The 19,700-nt window shown below is 46.6% G+C and overlaps 3 protein-coding genes across 3 annotated transcripts; 2 read left to right on the top strand and 1 right to left on the bottom strand.

The window, feature by feature from the left end:
- Positions 1-973: 973 nt before the first annotated feature.
- LOC135808445 (uncharacterized) lies at positions 974-6,835 on the top strand. Its single transcript, XM_065321636.1, has 6 exons — positions 974-1,689; positions 3,030-3,466; positions 4,110-4,270; positions 4,831-4,929; positions 5,297-5,455; positions 6,098-6,835. Exons 1-6 carry the CDS (start codon positions 1,142-1,144, stop codon positions 6,224-6,226), a joined length of 1,533 nt encoding a protein of 510 aa, XP_065177708.1. The 5' UTR covers positions 974-1,141; the 3' UTR covers positions 6,227-6,835.
- Positions 6,836-7,982: 1,147 nt separating this feature from the next.
- Positions 7,983-12,478, bottom strand: LOC135808444 (nocturnin-like). The gene is made up of 2 exons (XM_065321635.1): positions 12,218-12,478; positions 7,983-9,729 (listed from the first exon to the last, which is right to left on the bottom strand). The coding sequence occupies exons 1-2, from the start codon at positions 12,321-12,323 to the stop codon at positions 8,903-8,905; spliced, it is 933 nt and encodes a 310-aa protein (XP_065177707.1). The 5' UTR covers positions 12,324-12,478; the 3' UTR covers positions 7,983-8,902.
- A 316-nt stretch (positions 12,479-12,794) lies between these two features.
- LOC135808443 (dnaJ homolog subfamily C member 3-like) lies at positions 12,795-18,984 on the top strand. The gene is made up of 13 exons (XM_065321634.1): positions 12,795-12,977; positions 13,496-13,603; positions 13,968-14,027; positions 14,452-14,630; positions 14,928-15,032; positions 15,300-15,388; positions 15,706-15,798; positions 15,967-16,027; positions 16,218-16,276; positions 16,571-16,676; positions 16,864-17,117; positions 17,412-17,557; positions 18,179-18,984. Exons 1-13 carry the CDS (start codon positions 12,875-12,877, stop codon positions 18,322-18,324), a joined length of 1,509 nt encoding a protein of 502 aa, XP_065177706.1. The 5' UTR covers positions 12,795-12,874; the 3' UTR covers positions 18,325-18,984.
- Positions 18,985-19,700: the final 716 nt, after the last annotated feature.

Here is a 19,700-nt window from a genome sequence, read left to right as displayed (position 1 = left end):
TCCGTGGAATCTAGATTTCCTGGAGGGACAGCCAACTAATTTAGTAATTACTTACTTCCCCAGGGGTGGTCGTTAGTGACCTGGTGGTCGTTAGTTACCAGGTTTGACTGAGGTTTTACTGTATTTATTTTACCGTTGTTGTCTAGTACATCATACATGTCTGTGACCTGGTGACAGCCTGTCGATGTCCCTTCTTCACACATACACCATGTAGATCTACACTGTACTACATGACGTAGAGGGGACGGTTTCAAATAGGACACCGGTTGCAAACCGGAACGGACTCAATATTCACTTTCTCTCTTGGTATTTTGATTAGAAAACATATGTCACAGTGAGACTACGATGTGTTATACTCCGAGCCAAAATTTCATGGCTCTGCGATGACCAGAAGCGCCATATCAAGCAGGTGAGTTTTTGACGTGTTGCTTCGCACTGCGACTTGAGTTTTACGACTTTCGAAAAATCAACTTCTTGTCGCAGGTAAACAGCGGCTCGCCTCTCGCCAATAAAGCACCGCATACCAATCAAAACTAATGGAAGCACACACAAGGCTTATTGTTACTCTGTACTGGCCGTCGTGGAGCGATAGCAATTACCTAATTTCAGACCCAGAGTGAATTTGACGTGCACTCTAAAACGTGTCCGGTTTGGAGCCACCTCTGATTTGAACTTTTTTGAAGCGAAAAATTGGGCAACTTGGAGGCAATGGGTCAACACAAAGGAGTGGCTCAGTTCGATTGACTCTGGCCCCAGAGCAAACTTCAACATGCCAGTTTCCTTCCACAAACATATTTCGAGTGAAAAATCAACGCTGATGATCGGTTTGGGTCTACACAAATTTGGCTATCAAAACGTCCCGGTATCGAGCCGTCGCCTCTACATGACTGTACGCCTGTATAACAAGACGGCAACGTCTGTGAACATGGTGAATCAGAATGGCCCTATCAAAATAGTACAGTACCGGCTACTCAGTGCAGTACTACAGACTAGATCTACATGATTGTAGACTCTACTTCAGTCTCTCTTTGAGAACGGTTTTATTCACCAATGGCGTGAAACCATGAAGTAAGAGTCAAAGCATAAAGACACCCCAATTTCTACTGCGCCATAATCACTGTGTTCATGGTGAGCTGAGAAAATGAGACGGCAGAAGGCCAGTAAATTAGGAGCCAAGGCGTCCAGAACTCCAGGCGACAACGACTCGGCTGGTATCGCGAGCCTGAGAAATGCCGGACGTCACTCGAAATTGCTCATTGCAATTGTGGTGATGGCAGCAGTGATCATTGCCATTGGGGCAACTAGTGTGTTTCTACTAACAAATCGACCAGAACCAAGGCCAAGGGATGGGGATGCTGCCATAAAAGCTATGCGGTCGTCGCCAAGCGCTAGCGAAGAGAAGACGACTAAAACCGACCCAGCCAGCGCAGAGAAACGCAACCGTGAGAATACAATGAGGACTGAGAAGGGTGTTGCTTCAGCACACCGTGGCCCGTTGGTGACACCAGACTGGATAGCGGATCGCATTGAAGCACTAGCACTAACCGCCGCCAATACGGGTACGGGCACGGAGCGCCTCGATAAAGCAATGGCTGAGCGCCGAAAACTGGCGGACGTCCAGTCGCTCATGGACAAAGCTGGGCGCTTAGCAGACCGAGGTCGCTGGCAAAATGCCTCACAGCTGATGCGGTGAGTAGCTGCATTGCATTGGTACAATCATGGTTTGGTTAGAAAGTTAGTTCATTCCAGAGTACAGTAAAACTCCGCAGATCCGGACGCCCCTTATCCAGGCACATCCGTCTACTGGGCACCTTTCTGACCCATCTAGACCGTACTAGAGTCTAGAGTCACGAAAATGGCTTTTCAACTTGTGACGTAAACGGCCCCAAAACGGCCAAAGCTATTGATTGGCATCAAAATGTTTACGTGCATGCAGTAAGTATACAAGTAATAGTTCTGAGTTACGGCCCAATTCCTAGTTACGGGTAGTGCTCGGTCCCAACCTGCAACCCGGATCTGAGGAGGTTTACTGTATCAGTTTACTGTAACAGTTTGAGGCCGGCCGTACGATCTGCATTTTTGCTGTACAACTGAACTAGGCTCCGGCAGATTTGTTGGTTGAATAGTTGGTGCCTGATTTGGCATTCTTTCAGAGGTAGCAGCATAACTACAATGTACAGTAAAAACCTGCCAAGGCAACCACTCGGATAAGCCGACCACCTGTCCTAGAAGACCACCCGGTAATAGGACCACAAGCTGAGCGGTCGTCTTAGGCAGGTTTCACTGTACATAATTGTCCCTACACTAGTCTACAGTTTTATAATTAATAGCCTAATGTAGGCAGCTGGCTACAGTGCACCTGATCAGTGCTGGTAGTCTGCATGGTAAAAAACTGAGGGTTCGAACGGAGGTCATACAGACACTGAGTGTTTTCAGTGAAAAGCAGGGTAGACATCATGGCAATACATTGACATTGTTGTATGCTGAACTCGTCTTCTTCAAAGTTCCTTCTCACGCTGATACAGTACTTGTAGCAGAAGATGTGAGTGAATCAGCCTTTATCACGGGTAGCCGCTCGGGGGCGGATGAGATATCGACGGGTAGTCCGCCAAACTCTGCGTACATGTTATGCACGATACGAAGTCATGACCTATGGACAATGTAGCAGCCATGGCTGTGCAAGCTATAATCTTACAACTCTCTGGACCCATTGCAAATATCGATACCGGTGTATGCACTTGATCTACAAGTAGTGGATATTACTCTAATAATCAATAACTTAGGAGGCATAGTTGATGTTCAGTCATGATGGAAGGAGTGGTGGAGCTGCAGGAGAGAAGGGCTGGTTATTCGCAGGATGAGGTGGACAATCACATTGCCCCCATCTCCAGGCTTACTCTGGCCCAATGCATGGATGAGTTGAACGCCCCAGGGAGCAAACATGCAATTTCCATGAAACCAATACATGTATCTCGCTCTTGCTCTCCCCTCGCTCTACATGCGTGCACATTGGCACCATGGTTTTTCAGGCACGTTCTGGAGCATCGTCCGTTCGACAAGGAGGCCGAACGCTTCCTGCACATCTTCTACTCAAAGCTGTACCCTACCGGTCCATTTGGTACAGTTGGTCTCAACTTGTCACAGAGCTATTTGGACACGACACGACGACATAGAATGCAGGGCTGGGCAATGGCGCACGGTCGCAACATCTCGGTAACGCGGCTGCACGAGTCGGTCCACGCGTACGTCATGGAAAATTTCCTCAGCGACGACGAGTGCAAAGCATTGCAGGGAGAGCATCACCGCATCCAGGAAAAGTACAATGTTCACCCGCTCGTCTGCTTCCAGCACGACAACTTCTTGAAGCACAAACGCCTCAAGAAACACTTCATACCAGGCACGTACTGTTTCCAGCAAGCCATATCGGCAGCATTAGCTCAACAACTCAACTACAGCACAAGTTCAGGTGAGGAGACCTCGTAGAGTTTCAGGAACTTTCCTCTGGTAGACTTAAGCAACCTGTAGTGGTTGTGGTGGTTTACGGTGTTGCTACTATAACGTGGAGTTAGAACTTCCATTTGTGTTTCACAAAACTGCATCACCCAAAAATCGCAATGTTAAGGCGCACATAAAGCCAGGTCTATCATTCTGTTCAAGCCACTTTGAGGGCAAGGCTTTTATTCAAACCCGGTATTTATGAATTTTCCAGTACAAGTCTCTCGCTTTCTCCCCCCCCCCCCCTCACTCCGAGTCTGTGTGTGTGTGTGTGTGTGTGTGTGTGTGTGTGTGTGTGTGTGTGTGTGTGTGTGTGTCTCTCTCTCTCTCTCTCTTTTCTGTCTCTCTTTGTCTGTCTCTCTTTGTCTGTCTCTCTCTCTTCTCTTGTGGTGCACCGATGGCCCCATTTATCCACCTGCCTACACATCCATTTGTGCACATATGTACCCATCCATTCACCTATCCAACCATCTGTCTGTCCTCCTGTCCGCGCATCCATCCATCCTGTCACCGCCCAATCCTTCCATGCAAAACATATATCCATCCAACCTTGCATGTGTCATGAATTTGTGCATGCACTCTGGCATGCCTGCATCCGCATTTCGCCGCCGTAGGTTGTCATCGAGGCGAGTCAGGTGTTGCAGCAATGGTAGAGGATCGCATCAACCTAGTTACTGGTCTGCCGGAGAAACACGGCTACAATCTTCAGCTCCTCTCATATCCAAGTGGCGTCAGCTACAACGACCACACCGACTGTCAGCCTGGAAAGTGTGGGGTACGCTAGACTATGATTCAGTTATTGTTAAGCTATAAAAGCGGGTTACATGTGCAGACTTGTGACTTGTGATCATTGTTGAACTCTGAGCCAGCATCACTCAGTTAGACTGGAGATACACTATAAGGCTGGTACATGATATAGCATGGATGCAGAGTGGGAACAGCACTGACTGTAATGCCACTCGCGCTGAGTCAGGGGAACTGGTTTCAGTGATATCCACGTGTAGCAATGGGCACAAAGTGCTACATGGCCAACACACCAAAAGGTCTCTGTCAGTCACTTGATACGGGCAACCTCTGTTTCTCTGTAGGCACCGCATACTCCCGGCTTCCTCCGCCTCGCCAGTGGAATCACGCTGGTCAAATGCATGCCAAGAAAGCAAGTTACAACCCTGACGCACTCACCCCCAGTCAAAAGCCTGCCTAGTATAGTGCAGTAAACACACAGTCAGTATGGTTCTTCTGTACGTATACAGGTACATACTGAAACCACTGCATCCCTTCTATTTCTAGTATTTTACGCTGCTTCCACATGTGTGTCTTTTTGGCTGCTGACAGGTGACAGATGAGAACTTGTTGGACCGAGTCGCAACATTCCTCGTGTATCTGAACGAAGTCGAAGGCGGTGAGCTCGCTTTCCCACACCTCAATGTGAAGGTACAGACGCCTAAGACAGCATTGCCCGAGACGGCCTGAAGGAATTGGCACTGACAGTGGAATTATATTTATTATTTAGGAGCTCAACCGGTAAATTATGGACTCATCACAGCCATACCAACAGATCAGAATGCGAAATCGCACCGTGCACCTGTGATCACTCGGTGTGTGTGTGTGTGTGTGTGTGTGTGTGTGTGTGTGTGTGTGTGCGTGCGTGTGTGTGTGTGTGTAGATGTGTGTGTGTGTGTGTGCGCGTGTGTGTGTGTGTGTGTGTGTGTGTGTGTGTGTGTGTGTGTGTGTGTGTGTGTGTGTGTGTGTGTGTGTGTGTGTGTGTGCACGCATGTGCGTTCTGTTCCACCTGTTGAAGGTCACCCCGAAATGTGGTCGTGCTGTGTCATTCTTGGGCTACTCAAATGACTGCTGCAACATGTTAAGCACTCATCGTTCGCAAATGGTGCTGCGCAACGAGAAAGGCAGAAAAATGGCAGTACAGAAATGGTACACGTACCGCGAGGTACCGTATCTGGTGAGCTGAATGACCAGACAGTGATGGAGGAATCCATGCATACATGTCATGGCATTATTTGCAAGCATAAATACATGCCGGTGTGCTCAATATTCTGATATATTCCAACTTGTAAACAACTGTGCATGCAGTACATAACAGATGTCATGCACTGGCATACATACCCATTTATATTGCGCAAGCTCTCCTGGCCAGGTACAATGGTAAAAGAAAACACCTTGATAATGGCGCATCATCAAAGCTTTAAAAAGGTGTACGGGTGATGTAAATCATAAATGACTCTCTCCGGAAACTTTGTGATTTTGATCGACCTGTCTTTTTTTCTGTTCCGGTGATTTGAGCACTACTGAAAGAATCAAGCCATAACGACTTTGAGGAAGACTCAAGCGTTATGATAGTGTACATGCTTCAAGGAAGTATATCCACTCACTTTATTGAACTGTTTTTTGTTCCTATGAACCCAATTTCTTGACCACAGTAACAAATTAGAATGGGGATAAAAAAAGTAAAAAAATTGTTTCCGCAGGAAGTATGCAGTTGAATACCAACCAGCACTTATCCAAACGATTCACTCTCGGTCACCTCACTCAGACCACTTTGAACACTGCACATGTACATGCGCTTGTTGTTTTCTGCTTGCAGTCTGAAAAGCGACAACACCCCAAGGTGAAGGAGTTGCTTCCCTATCAGCCGATCGTTTCCTGTGACTATACTCTTGGCGGTGGGGAGACAAGCTGTCGGTGGTACGACTTCTGGCCGTTCAGCACGTAGACGTCTCACAATGCCCGGTGGGAAAGCAGCAGCCATGATATGTGCACAGACGATGGACATATCTCACCATGTGGGATCAATGTGACCGTACGTAAAGCAAGGATCGCTTCTCTGGAGGGAAATAAGTTGTACCAGTATTGTACAGCGGAGCCAAGACTGAGAGCCGCTATGATTGCCGCCCAGAGTGGAGACATGACGGCTGAATGATCACTCGACACTTTCACGCAGTGCGACTGGTAGCAACCCGCATCATAGTACTGCTTCCTGACAGTGAGTCCCGGTCATAAGAGACACCACCAGGCAGTGCCATGGGTGTTTCGGACACAGTTGGCATACCTTCAGTTCACCATGCCAGGTGGTAGCCATGCTTTCAAGTCTCAAACCAACAATATTGATATGAGATGAGCGGCAACAGTATTATTGCCTGCTTCGAATTTCTTTGCTAAGCACCTGCTCAGTGGTGTCATTAGTCATGCTCAGTCGCTACTGTAAGTTGTGCAGTTTGAACTACTATCAGTCTCTCTCTCCCAGAACTGCTATCAATAGATACAGAATGTGCTGTGACAAATTGACAATACATGTAGATCTACTGTGTTTCCGATACTATGTTTCTGTGTTTGCTCCACTTATCTATGGCACGTGAGTTGACAGACAAATCTAATTCGAATATTTATTACAACTATAAAAAGAAGCCGGCGGAGCAAGGCTGAGAGTTTGCAAAAGCACATTGTAATAGGTTACCGTAATCTCGCGCATAAGACCATGGTCTTGTAATCGAAAAGTCGCTGTTTTCAGTCCTTTCACAAGTGCATTTTCGTTCGATTATACAATGTGAGAGACAACCATCGCATCGACATGTACATGTACATATGCAAATACGCATATCATTGGTTAACCCTTTGTGCGCTCAACGAGCGATTTCGCTCGTTTCAAATGCCAGTACAATGTAACCACGATGAACCTCGTGTGGTTTTGTGATTTTCATTCACTTATAAGTGCATGTTCTTATAAGCGAGAGTGCTCTTATATTCGAAAATAAGAACATGTCCTTAAATGTGTGAGATTACGGTACAATTGTTACGGTACAATTGTCACACAAATGCAGCTGCTGTGATCGTACCACTCAGGTAAAGAAGCTGCTTATGACGCATCAATACCTGGAAAGCTGGAAATACTCGTACAGTTTGCATGCTAAAATCCTCGGTCTCAACACTGGTATACTGATCGGCTCTGCTGCAAATGGCTTTCCTCCTTCACCAAATTTTCGGGCATGATCAATCCTCAGGGTGAAATGATCAAACTGACAGCAAATGACCAAGAAGAGCAGCAGATTAACTGCTGATTAACTGTGCCGCCGTGCAGTAGAAGAGTAAAAGGACTATAATAACTACATCTGAGAAATGTGTCGGCTAGGGTGGAGAGAATAGGAGCACCGGTGAAAAGTGCTAGGAGAAAGGGAGAGAGATAGATGAGTTGGGAGCTGTGTTTGGGCCAGGATGTGTGAGTGTGTAATAGAGCGGTGTGGAGCCGGAGCCATAACTGTGAAGACAAAGTTGCTTGGTGCAGTACAACCTACGATCAGCTTCATTGTGCCATTTTGTAGTTTTGCTGTTCAACATCACATGCATCGCACCATACCACATAACACTCACTCCTGGTGTAAGTGACCAAGTCTTGAGCCAAAATCTCGCAAAAATAAGGCATGCAGGGCCATCGGTCGCGTGTTTCCCCGACAGACATGACAGTGTAGGCAAAAGATGATCCAAACCAACATCCCAACAGAAAAGGCGGAGGTCGAAGCACTGCCTATTGTGAAAAATCATTAGCGTTATCTACAAAATTAATACTGTCATCACAATAACACATTGCTATCATGAATGAAAGCTGTGCATAAACACCATACATCCGTGACCTGCAAATCCGGCACAGCGGAGGAGCACTGGCACAGGCAGGCCCATACGGAAACTGTGTTCGAATTGCCTACATGCAAAAGAAAGTTTTTTTCCAAAGCATTGTCGGCATGTCCCGATACATCAGGATGTAAAAATAGGTGAATATCACATTTTAATTTGTCCCAGAAAAATAGTATGGTCCAGCCATTCACTAATACTTCAAGGCATACTAAAATATACGTCTTATCCTACGTTTGTAGTGAAAAAAAATTAAAAAAAATTATCGTGTCCGTTCCCGAAGGGAACTCACGACGGCCGCTAACACCCGATAAACCCTAGCGGCAGATGTTTGTAGTAAGGGAAACGTAAAGGAAGAAAAGGAAGAAAAGGAAGAAGAGAGGATTGAACTAGTGGCACATACCATCGGGGTTCCTACTCAGCAAATAGTGTCTGTTAGAAGACACTTGCCGGCGAAACTATCAAGCAGAACCCGCTAAAAGAAAGACAGAAAAAAGATAGTTGGCGGTAGATAGTAGACATGTCCGATACGTATAATGACCGTGGTCCGGAAAGTTTCACTCATAGGGGTAGCAGGTGCTATGGCTAGCATGGGTCAGTATCCTAAACTTAGACTAAACTCTGACAAAAAGATCAGAATCATGAGTACAGCAGTTCATGTACATGTCTAGGCTGTGCTGTACAGTACTCTCTCACCTGGCATACGTCTAAGCCAAACTTAAACAGTGCCCTCGGAGGGGGTTTCTTCACCAGGGCAAGCGTTCGCCTATCGCAGCAGAACGAAATCGCACGCGAGTGCCAGGTGGTCGGATGGGTAGCGAATGCACGGCAAACCGGCCTCGCCTATTTCCGCTTTGCTGGCGAGGGCAAGCCGTGAGCCCGCTCTCAGCCCCGTTGGCCTGAACCAGATGTAGTCAATGGTATGATAGGCTTCGCCGTTTGGCCTAAACTTCCACGTGGTGAAGTCGTCCGGTTCATTCGGATACACGCTGCTGTACGGTGGCTCGTGATGCCGGAACAAATCACACACATCTTCATCCGGATCGGCATTGAAGTCTCCGCACACGATTGTAGGCATGTCAGCTGAGATTGTTGCCAGCTCGTCAAGTAGATGCTTTCCCTGTGCTGCTCGCAGGGCACTGAATGTGCTCTTGGATTTCAGATGAGTGGCAGCAATGCACACAGGCAATGCTTTTTTTGTTTGCTTGTCGGAAGTTTCACCGGAAAACGACAGGACTAGTGCCAGCGCCACTTGATTGGTCTGTTTCCTTTCGGAGTCCTGTAGGTTTATGCGGTGCTCGGCTTTCAGCTCAAATACGGACTCCTTGAAGAACACAGCACAGCCATCGGGTCCACTGTTCTCACTGCACTTCAAACACGGCGAGAATGGCTTGGCGAGGAACGAGCCTTTGAAGCCCAGCTTCTCCAGCTCGGGTTGGAAAAAGTCAGGGAAGTGGTCGACCTCCTCCAAGCAGATCACATCTGGTTTGGTTTGTTTGATCTCGGCCAACAGCTGCTCCTTACGGTTCTCCCATGCAAGAACTGGCGTTGGACAGTTCACAAAGTTTTCGGTTGGCGTTGAAGGGCTGAGAGCTGAGGAACAGATGTGCACGAGAACAATCACAACACAACGTCAGAAGGTTGTCTTCTACACTGCTAACGGTTAGTTCTTCCCGTGTATCTTCCCTGGTGAGAAATCGAAGGAAGCCCTGGGTAGGACGGATAGCGGAACTGTGTACTGAGTTTGTATGGATAGTCGAGTGCAACTAGCATTGGCACCTGTAGGGGCAGCTCACAGAGGGCTTCCGCCTGAACAGTGCTGCTATTGGGGCCATGCAAACACCACCAGTCAAGACTGCAAACAGGGAAAGTCCCGCATACACAATCACTGTCAATGTAGGTCTCATGCAGATCACACTACTTCACACTAGCAAAGTCCAGCATGTGTGGCGGGCAGTCTTATCGTTGGTGCATCAGCAGGGGACATTCACATCCATATCGAGTAAGAAATACGAGACATCGCCTTTTCTAGCGGACTTGAATTTATTCCCATTCTTATTCGGAAATTCCTAGCAAAGCCGGCTGCAGTACAGTGGAAGCAACTCGAGAGTTTCCAAGAGCAGAAGCCAAGAAAGAGTAAGTATCCAAGTCAGTTAGGAATCATTCATAGCTCAGCGGTTACAGCATCGCTGGCCTCAGACGAAGGCCCTGGTTCCGAGTCCTGGTAGTGACAGTCCATTTTTTTCTTCAGACTTTGAATCTTTCCCTCAAACCAATGGATAGGTTAGGAATCCTTGATAATATTCACTGAAATGGAGGTAAGAAGAAATGTACGCATTCATACCAGTCCTCTCTACCAGTGGTGTGACATATGCAGTGCATCCGGAACTGACCCCGGATACTAAAGTAAACCAAAGCTTTTGCCCAGTGTTCAAACATTCTGCTGCTTACTTTGGTTAAAGCCGAAGAATGTCAAATACATAAATGACAAAACCTTCAAGGCAGCATATGAACTGTTGTCTGTTCGATGGACCTTCAACCTCGAAAGGCACCTTGGTATGGAGCTTACTTGAACGAATTGTACAGTCAACTTCGCTAATAACGACTGCGGATATAACGACAATTCACGAATAACGACAGAATTTCCATGCCCAGAGCAAAGTCCCAGCCAGTCGGCTGGGACTTTGCTCTGGGTATTACAGTCGTAATACATATAATGAGACTTCGGGTATAACGACTCTTCGCGAATAAGGACACTTTTCTGATGCCCCGCTGAGTGTTGTTATAAGCGAAGTTGACTGTACATGGCTTCGAGCATACGAAGTATGTGCATGAACTACTACAATGTAGTCGAGGCTTTCGTTTCTATGTAGTCCGTTTCCTTTTTCATACCTCGCAGCATGTACTTCGCATACACAACTAACTGCCTTGAGGGAATATCGAAAGAAAGAAGAAGAAAAAGAAAAGAAAGCGAGATTCAGCTGTAACTAATACTCAGTACTTGAACACGTTGCAGTTGGTTCTGTAAATCGAAAATAGAGCTCGAAATACACAGCCCGGTTTGGACCAATAAAAGCTTATCACGAAGTACATGTACCCGTACGTCCCCGTGGGATGCGTTCGAGCAAGTGAGTCAGTATTTTACGACTCCCTGGTTTGAGCCGTTTTGGACGTGCCCTACACACGTCCTCCACAAATGAAGCACGGGTACCTCTCTGAAATGGATGTCCTACTGAGTACTGACTTTGCGGTGCGAAGCCTTGTCTTGAGCACAAGTACGGTGCAACTTCACTGCATCACAAAATTTCGTTTATTTATTCAAACCAGGGCTTTCATCCCTCAGGGAAATCCTGATTGCTCGTACTCACTGCCATGAGCTCAAGTCATGTCATAACCTATACTACTGTACATAGGCACTGCACCTCGTACATGTAGCAGCCAGGATTCCAGACCACTTTACAGTTTACACTATAATGTAGGGGCGCGTTCGGTTGGTACGAACTAGAACAGGATTCACCAGAACAGTGCGTTTGGTTGGGACTGCACCTGTTCTGGGTCGGCCAGAACATGTTCTGCTTGCTCCGGCCTTGAGGCCGGAGCAGACCGAGCAGTTTCACTTTTTCACAGTGAAACCTGGCGGGAACATCGATTTTGGTCCCAAATGATCACGTGCATACGCTTTTGGGTTGGATTCGTTGTCCCGTACAAAGTGACCATGGTGACCCATACGCATTTTGAAAAATGCACCAAGTTTGGCACATTTTCACAAAAATGTGCTCTGTTTCTGGAGTACCGTTTGGTTGACATGAGGCTGCTCCATGTGCACCAGCTGTTCGATCCTGTTCTAGATCGTACCAACCAAACGCACCCTAATACACGTATGTATACCGTATACATACGTGTACATTGATTGATTGATTGATTTTTATTTAAGGATTGTCCAAAGGCCGCAGAGGCCTATCGAGGGGCTCTCCTGTGTACTGTTTACATGTACTAGCCAACATTATTAATTTTGTAACTGAGTAACTATAAAATTTAAAATAATGTTGGCTCTGCAGCTGTACTTGACATGTTCCCTTACCATCAGCAAGAGTGTTCCACTGCATCACACGGAACCGTTGCTGGGTTTCTGATTCCTTTCCCTCATTGCCATCTTCAGCTGATATCCAGGACCGATTGAGAAGCATTATTGTTTTTATCGTACGTGTACAAACTTCAGTGAATGATAATCTTCTACGAATCAATGCCAATAATTATTCACTGCAGAGCTATACTGTATAAGTGTAGGTCTACAGACTGGTCGCTCTGATCTGCCGCGCCGCGTCGCTCGCCTCGCTTGGCCAATTGGAAGGAGAAAAATAAATAATAATTCAAAAATCCGGGTTCCACAGCTACCCCATATGGGCCCAGCGCATGCACAGGCTAGGCCACAAGCGTCGGGGAAACCCCGAGGTAAAGTTCAGTCACATGAACTTCTGGTAAACCGTGCAGGGTTGGACTAAAAATATTGAGTTTGTAATTTTGGCATGACTTCTGGGCTATTAAACCTCGTATCCTACGAATTCAGGCAGTAAAATCACACTAAAGCAGCGAAGGAACTCCACGTCATCACAGCCCAGTACAGTACAGTCTACAGACAGATGAAAAGAAAACACACAGTCGTGAATCTTATCACACGTGTGTTTCTTCCCTGCGATTATTGTTTGAGAGAGAAAGTTTTTGTTCTGGTGATCGGCTAATGGCAGCTTCAGCCATGGAGCTGAGCAAGCGTAGTATTGTGTCTAGTTATCGTCAGCTCTTGCTGACAATTTGTTGGCTGGTGGTGGTGCTTCAAGTTGCTGGTAAGCAGTCAGCAATCAAAGAATTTTCAATAATGATTCTCTTCAGATAATAATCTCTCTTTGAGAACGAGTTATAACTATTAGTATGCGTTGACAGTTACACGATTTGCTTGGATTTCTATGCTAAGCATCTCAGTAGTCTGACGAAGCCCGATCCATTGTAACCTCGGCTTATACTCGATGCATTGTGGATGTCACAATGGTCGCAGTTTCAGAAATATTCTGAAGATGATTGTTTTACATGTTGGTGATGAAGCCACCGTGTCAGGTCTTGCACTGCAGTATGGATTGCACAGGGCATTTCCCTTGCAAGAGATCTCCCAGTGCCCTTGTGTGGTTCAGCAAACTCAGATTAAAATTTGTCGAATTGAAGAACCATCTACTCCAGCCTACTGATTCTAATAAGAGACGACCTGTGTGCAACTGTCTCCTAGTGGATGTACATATACATGAGTACAGTGCGTGTGTGTGTGTGCGTGTGTGTGTGTGTGTGTGTGCCACTGCTTCTTATCTTCTAGCTGCAAAGATGTCAGCTGACGAGGTAAAGAAGCACTTGGATCTTGGTAAAAAGTTGCTATCCGAAGGAGATCTGACTGGTGCACTCACACATTATCATTCAGCAGTAGGTAAGCTGAACTTGTGACCTGTAGTTACATGGTTGTGTGCACCGCAGTCGTGTCACCTAAGCCAGCATCAAGTTTCTCAAAGCCGACATTTGGTTTCATGTTCTGCTGTTGAACATTAGTGATTATATGCTGACCTTGGCCTAACGTTATACTTTATTTCAGGGATATGGGCTGCGCATTCTGCCTCTGAAAACTGGCCCGAAATCAACACTGCGGCTTATACCATGGGCATGCATGTTAGTACAGGCAAAATCATGAACTCGCGGAGAGGGGGAGGGGGGGGGGGGGGCTAGTATAAATAAAATAGTATAAAATATGCTAGTATAAATCGTTACACTCTGTTTGCCGTTATTCTTAATTGCAGAGGGAGATCCAACCAACTACCTTACTTTCTACAAGCGTGCAACAGTATACTTAGCTATCGGTAAGATACACATCTACGCATTACATTGGACAGTAGTTGTCAAGCTTGCTGAAACTATAGACCCCTTTTGATGGTACTCATAGCTCTCTCACGCACATGCGCATATGCACTCTTCTCTCTCTATCTCTATCAATCTCCCGAATGGTCAATTCTTTAGTTTCTACCCTAACACTGAACCGTTCCCGAACACCAGGTGAGCTTTTCAGTCGTGTTTGAAACAAGGAGACTGTTTGGAAAGGAAGATAATTTTGAGTATGTGTTCTTCTAGTCCTGTCATTGTATTGTACGATCAGCTGTTTTATTATGTGATATGTATTCCTTTCGTTTGTAGCATGCCGTAAACATTACCCTTTGTGCAGTTTCGTTATCACTTTCATGGAAGCCAGCATTTCAACGATCCTTTATTAATTTTGTTGCTTTGCAGGGCGATCTAAATCTGCTCTGCCCGACTTGGACAAAACACTGGAGCTTCGGCCTGACTTTTCGTCCGCTCGCCTTCAGCGTGCCTCTGTTCTCCTGAAGCGCTCCAAGCTTGATGCAGCCAATGCTGACTACGAGCATGTGTTGAAGCAGCAGCCGGACCATGCGGAGGCGAGAGAGCAGGTAGGGTATTGGATTTTTTTCACTGATGGATATGGAATTTCGCCTGTTTTGCAGGCATTTGTATTATACTTCAAGGTACTGCAGTACTCCGGGTGCCCGAGCAGAATTCTACGTCACAGAAAATGGCTAATTTGCAACTAGCAACAGCATGATGGCTGAGAGAGAGAGAGAGAGAGAGAGAGAGAGAGTTTGGAGTTGGAGTTGTTTATTCATGATTCATAATTGAAGAGTAGAGGTTGTGTATCTCGGGCTTCATTTTCTTGTGACCTCTTTTCTACCTCGTTGTTTTCTGTGCAGTTAGATAGCATTGCTCCCATTCGCAATGCTCTTCAGAATGCCTATGCGTTCAAGCAGCAGAGGGACTGCAATGGTGTTGTAGCTGTACTTGAGCCCATCATTGAGGTAAGGACATTGTTGGGTATCCCTCCTTGGTGCACCAAGCCAAGTTGCCAACACCAGGGTAGACGTTTTTCAACGCGTGCTTTTTTGTGCACTTTAGCTTGAGCCGTCCATCATCAAGCGTATTCATAGTATTAGTTCTTGTTTCGGTGCATTGCTGCCTTTCTTCTCTGTTGACTGAAAACAATCTGTATGCGATAGAAGTCCAAGTGAGATCCAAGAAGTCAAACATCACTTTGTATGTCCTTATATTCCTGTCTATGTTTACAGAAACTTCCATGGGATGCTGACATCCGGGAGATGCGAGCAGACTGCTACATGGAAATGGGCATGTATCATAAAGCCATATCCGACATCAGGTACATAAATAGTACTGGCAAGTCATGTTCTATTTGTTGCGCCGCCCGTGCCTTTCATCGCCCATAGCTTTCGTATTGCAGTACTGCCATGCTCATACATGTGTTGTGCTGGCCAGTGTGCCTTAGGAGCTACTTAACTGCACGCATGCATGTATGCCAGTAGCTTGCTTCTTCTTCTGCTCGACTTGACAGCGTGAATATCCCAGTGGCCTTGGCATACGTCGGCATACGCCAGTGTGCCACTATGAACTCTTGCCAATGGCTCGTCAGTAATGTATTGGTGTTTTACATGCCCCCTGCTTCTGGTCTTGGTGCAGAGTGACAACGAAGCTTATCAGTGACAACACGGCTGCCTATTTCCGCCTCAGTAAAGTCTACTACAGTTTGGGCGACCTAGAGGATACGCTGAGGTGAGTATTACTTGCTGAGTTTTGCTGATGGTCCAAGTCAAGGGCTGGTGTTGCCTGTATTACTCCTATTCCCCCTCCCATCAATCAGTCAAGATATGGTGCTGAAAACTGTATAAATAGTTTGAAAGTTTGACTTTCGGAACTTCTTTCCCATTGCTCGTGTTGCAGGGAAGTGCGTGAGTGCTTGAAACTGGACCCGGATCACAAGGAGTGCTATCCGTTTTACAAGGTGAGTGTCCCCGCTAGAGTGTGGCATTATGACAGGCTCTTCCAAACACCCAGACTGGGGAGCTGATATCAATGTTTACTTTTCGGTGTGCACGGGTTGGAATATGTATCTATTGTGATCAGTTGTACCCGTGAACCTCATGTGTCTTGATCTACTGTTGTTTTCTTTGTCACTTTGCTTCTGTGAACAGAAAGTCAAAAAGTTGAATAAGCAGTTCACCAAGGCAGAGGAGTTGATTTCTCAAGGACAGTACGTAGAACTGTTGCTGTGTAGTGTGGTGTTGTCCCTCTCGCTCTCTCTCTCTCTCTCTCTCTCTCTCTCTCTCTCTCTCTCTCTCTCTCTCTCTCTCTCTCTCTCTCTCTCTCTCTCTCTCTCTCTCTCTCTCTTTCTGTCTTTGTTTGTCTTTGTCTGTCTGTCTGTCTCTCTTCTCTTCTCTTCCCTGGTGTCTTTGTGTTCTTTTGTTGCTTGGCTTTGCTTGGCTTTACTCGCTCATTCTCATCTTCACCGCCACTGCTCCTCCACGGTCTGTTCTAATGTGTGCAGGTATGAGGAAGCTATTGGCAAGCTCGATTCAGCCATGAAGACTGAGTCCAGTGAATACCACTACGAGATGAGGGTTCTTGGTCGCAAGTGCCACTCCTACTACAAGGTACGTGCACGTGCATGTGTGTTTGTGTGTGTGTGTGTGTGTGTTTGTGTGTGTATGTGATACACACAATGTATGCTGCCAGGGGTGTCTAGCTTCGTATAGCTTGGGCCAGCCCGCTTTCATGAACCTGTTTTGCTGACAACACCATTCCTTCTTTTGCTTGTCTTTCTTGGTTTACACCATACAGATGCATCGCATCAGTGAAGCTGTGAAGGTGTGCTCAGACGTGCTTCGCCGTGATCCCGACAATGTCAACGCACTCTGTGACCGTGCTGAGACATACATTCTGGATGAGAAGTTCCAGGATGCCATCAATGACTTCCAGGCTGCCACGAAAATCGAAGGCCACCCTCAGCAGGCTGATGAAGGTCTTCAGCGAGCACAAAAGCTTCTCAAGCAGTCACAGAAGAGGGACTATTATAAAATCCTAGGCGTGAAAAGGTAACTTGATACCTTGTGAGTAGCAACTCCAGTACATGTCCATATAGATTGCAGTGGATGCTTTCTTTAACAGGTTTTAACCTCTTGATGTGACCTCCTGACTTGCACCTGCTAGAGCTTTATGAATGTCAGTGAACACAAGGGGGGTACACAAAGGAAAGTAGGGTTACAGCAGGTTAAGGTGCACTGCCTCTGTGAATGTCAGTGAATAAGGTTGTCCTTATTTTGCCGGTCTTCTGTTTGTGTGTGTGGGTGTGTGTGTGTGTGCGTGCGTGTGTGCGTGCGTGTGTGTAGATCCTGCACAAAGGGTGAGGTGATCAAGGCGTACCGTCGGAAGGCCATGAAATGGCATCCTGATCACTACAAGGGCAAAGACAAGAAGCTGGCAGAGAAGATGTTCATTGACATCGCTGCTGCCAAGGAAGTGCTCACCAACCCGGGTATGTTTCATGTACTGTGTTAGTAGTACTGCCCGTTGTGTGCTCTTCTTCCTTCGAAATGCTTCCCCTGAGGCGGTCTGGTTTAGGGTCGCCCGACTGACCCTCTTTTTTTTTTAAATATGATATGACTGCAAAACTATTTTGTAGTCCTGCACGAACAAGAGAGGGTGGAATTATGGCTCTAGTGCATAGCGATTCGATGACAGATTCCTTACGGGATTTTGTTCATCAGACTTATTCCCGTATCAGCGATCCGGGGCTGGCGGTGCCCTGATATTGGTGATTCGTCTTCAGAATGGATATAGAATCAAGTCACACAAGGCTTTGCATGCATGGCTGTACGGGATTGGTCGCAGAAGGTGGTGGAAAAAAAGAGAACCCGACCACCCGACCCTAATGGAGCTGGATGAAGTGGTCCGAAGCAACGAATCAATTCCGTATGGTCTGATGCAGTGATGGGTCAGCGTGGTTCATTGTGCTAATCACTATGCTTATAGGATAACCTATATTGTAGTATGCTGCCTCGTTTTCCTACTTCTAAACTATGTGTTGTATTCGGTGTACGTTCTTGTATACATGTGTTTGTGTGTGTGTGGTATGTGTGTGCTGTCGATATTACAGAGAAACGTGCAAAGTTCGACCAAGGTGAAGACCCCCTGGACCCAGAGCAGCAGTCGCAGCAGGGATTCCACGGAAGCCCATTCGGTGGTGGCTTCCCGTTCGGTGGTGATGGTGGCGGCGGCCACTTCAAGTTCCACTTTGGCTGAGCAGTGCAAGCTGAGCCATTGTACAGTGTGTTCTTGTCTGCAAGTATTGTTGAGCAATGCTTCTGCCGTTTGTCCGTGACAGACCTCTGGTTGACCCTGTTCTTTCTTCATCTGTTGAGTTCACCACTGTCATGCTGGAATGCACGCAGCTGCGAGTGTCTTGGTGTCTTGCTTGATCACAACTCAATTTGCCTAGCTGCAGGAATGCTCGATGGAGCGAAGCCTTCGTTCCAGTTTCCTTTGCCGTTGCTGGTGTCGGTCCAGTGCAGACTGCCTACCCTCCACCCAGCCTTGTGTTAGTTCATGTTCGTCGTTCCTTAGATGTGCTGAGCCTTAGTTACTGCGCTACCTTGTACATTTGCTGATAGATCTTGTATGTCTGCCTTATGCTCATATTTGTTGTTGTGTACTGAATGGAATTCTGTAGAAAATTATCTATCATGCTGCTGCTGTTTGCTTGAACTATTTTGTCTATGCTTTATTTTTTTATTGCTTATTCCTTCCAGATACATAGGAGTTGCTCTTCAAGTGACATTAATTTATTGTCAGGCGACAAGCCTGTTTCGTTCGCTCTCTCGATTACGATGCGGTAAATCACCAGTCTATCTCTTCGCCTGGTCTGCACTGAGCAATGTTGAAGGAATATCTACGAAACTGTGACCACCTCGAATAAGTTGTGTGTTGTGCTGTTGACCATGTTGGTGCATGGTGGTGCATGGTGTGCATGCGGGAGGGTAGCACCTACATGTACCGAACGTACCGTTGATCCGCCCCCACACCGTGTCGCTTCCCAGCTGGTTTTTCGACAGGGGGCGGGAATTAGATCAAGTCGTTCAAGTACAGTACGATGTACAACAAAGCAGAAGATCAGACCTGGGATGCTGCATTCTGCACATTTTCATCCTGCAATCGCACGTATTGTGTACGGCTCTACATGCGTTGGTTCAATATCGTATTTCGTTGTATCCGCTGATGTTGCTTGACAGGCAGAATTTCGACAGGGGGCGGATCAACGGTACTTTACGGTAAGGCTAAGCACAAACAAGCAGAAATTCATACAAAGCAGTCGTACCAGCTTGAGCCGCGTGCACCCACTTCCATATTCCATCCAGCATCATTTGTATGGATGACCTCACTATGATAATGTTATTATCGTCCACACGTATGCTATGACTAGGCCTGTCCGAAAAATGTTCTGAATTTTGTTTGCATTTTGGGGTACATTTTGCATTTTTGCATTTTTTCTGAATTTTGCCCATTTTTGGTCGAATTCCAAGGTTTCAGCCAAGGTTTCAGCTCGACCAAGTCAAGTTCGGCTTGCTATTTCGGTGTCTTCTGTCCCTCTTGGCTGAGACACAAGACTTACTTAGTTGCAC

The sequence above is a fragment of the Sycon ciliatum genome, chromosome 2, assembly GCF_964019385.1.
Source record: "Sycon ciliatum chromosome 2, ocSycCili1.1, whole genome shotgun sequence".
Lineage (NCBI taxonomy): Eukaryota > Metazoa > Porifera > Calcarea > Leucosolenida > Sycettidae > Sycon > Sycon ciliatum.
Note: the sequence above shows the minus strand (reverse complement) of the source record. Positions and strands in the feature narration are given on the sequence as shown.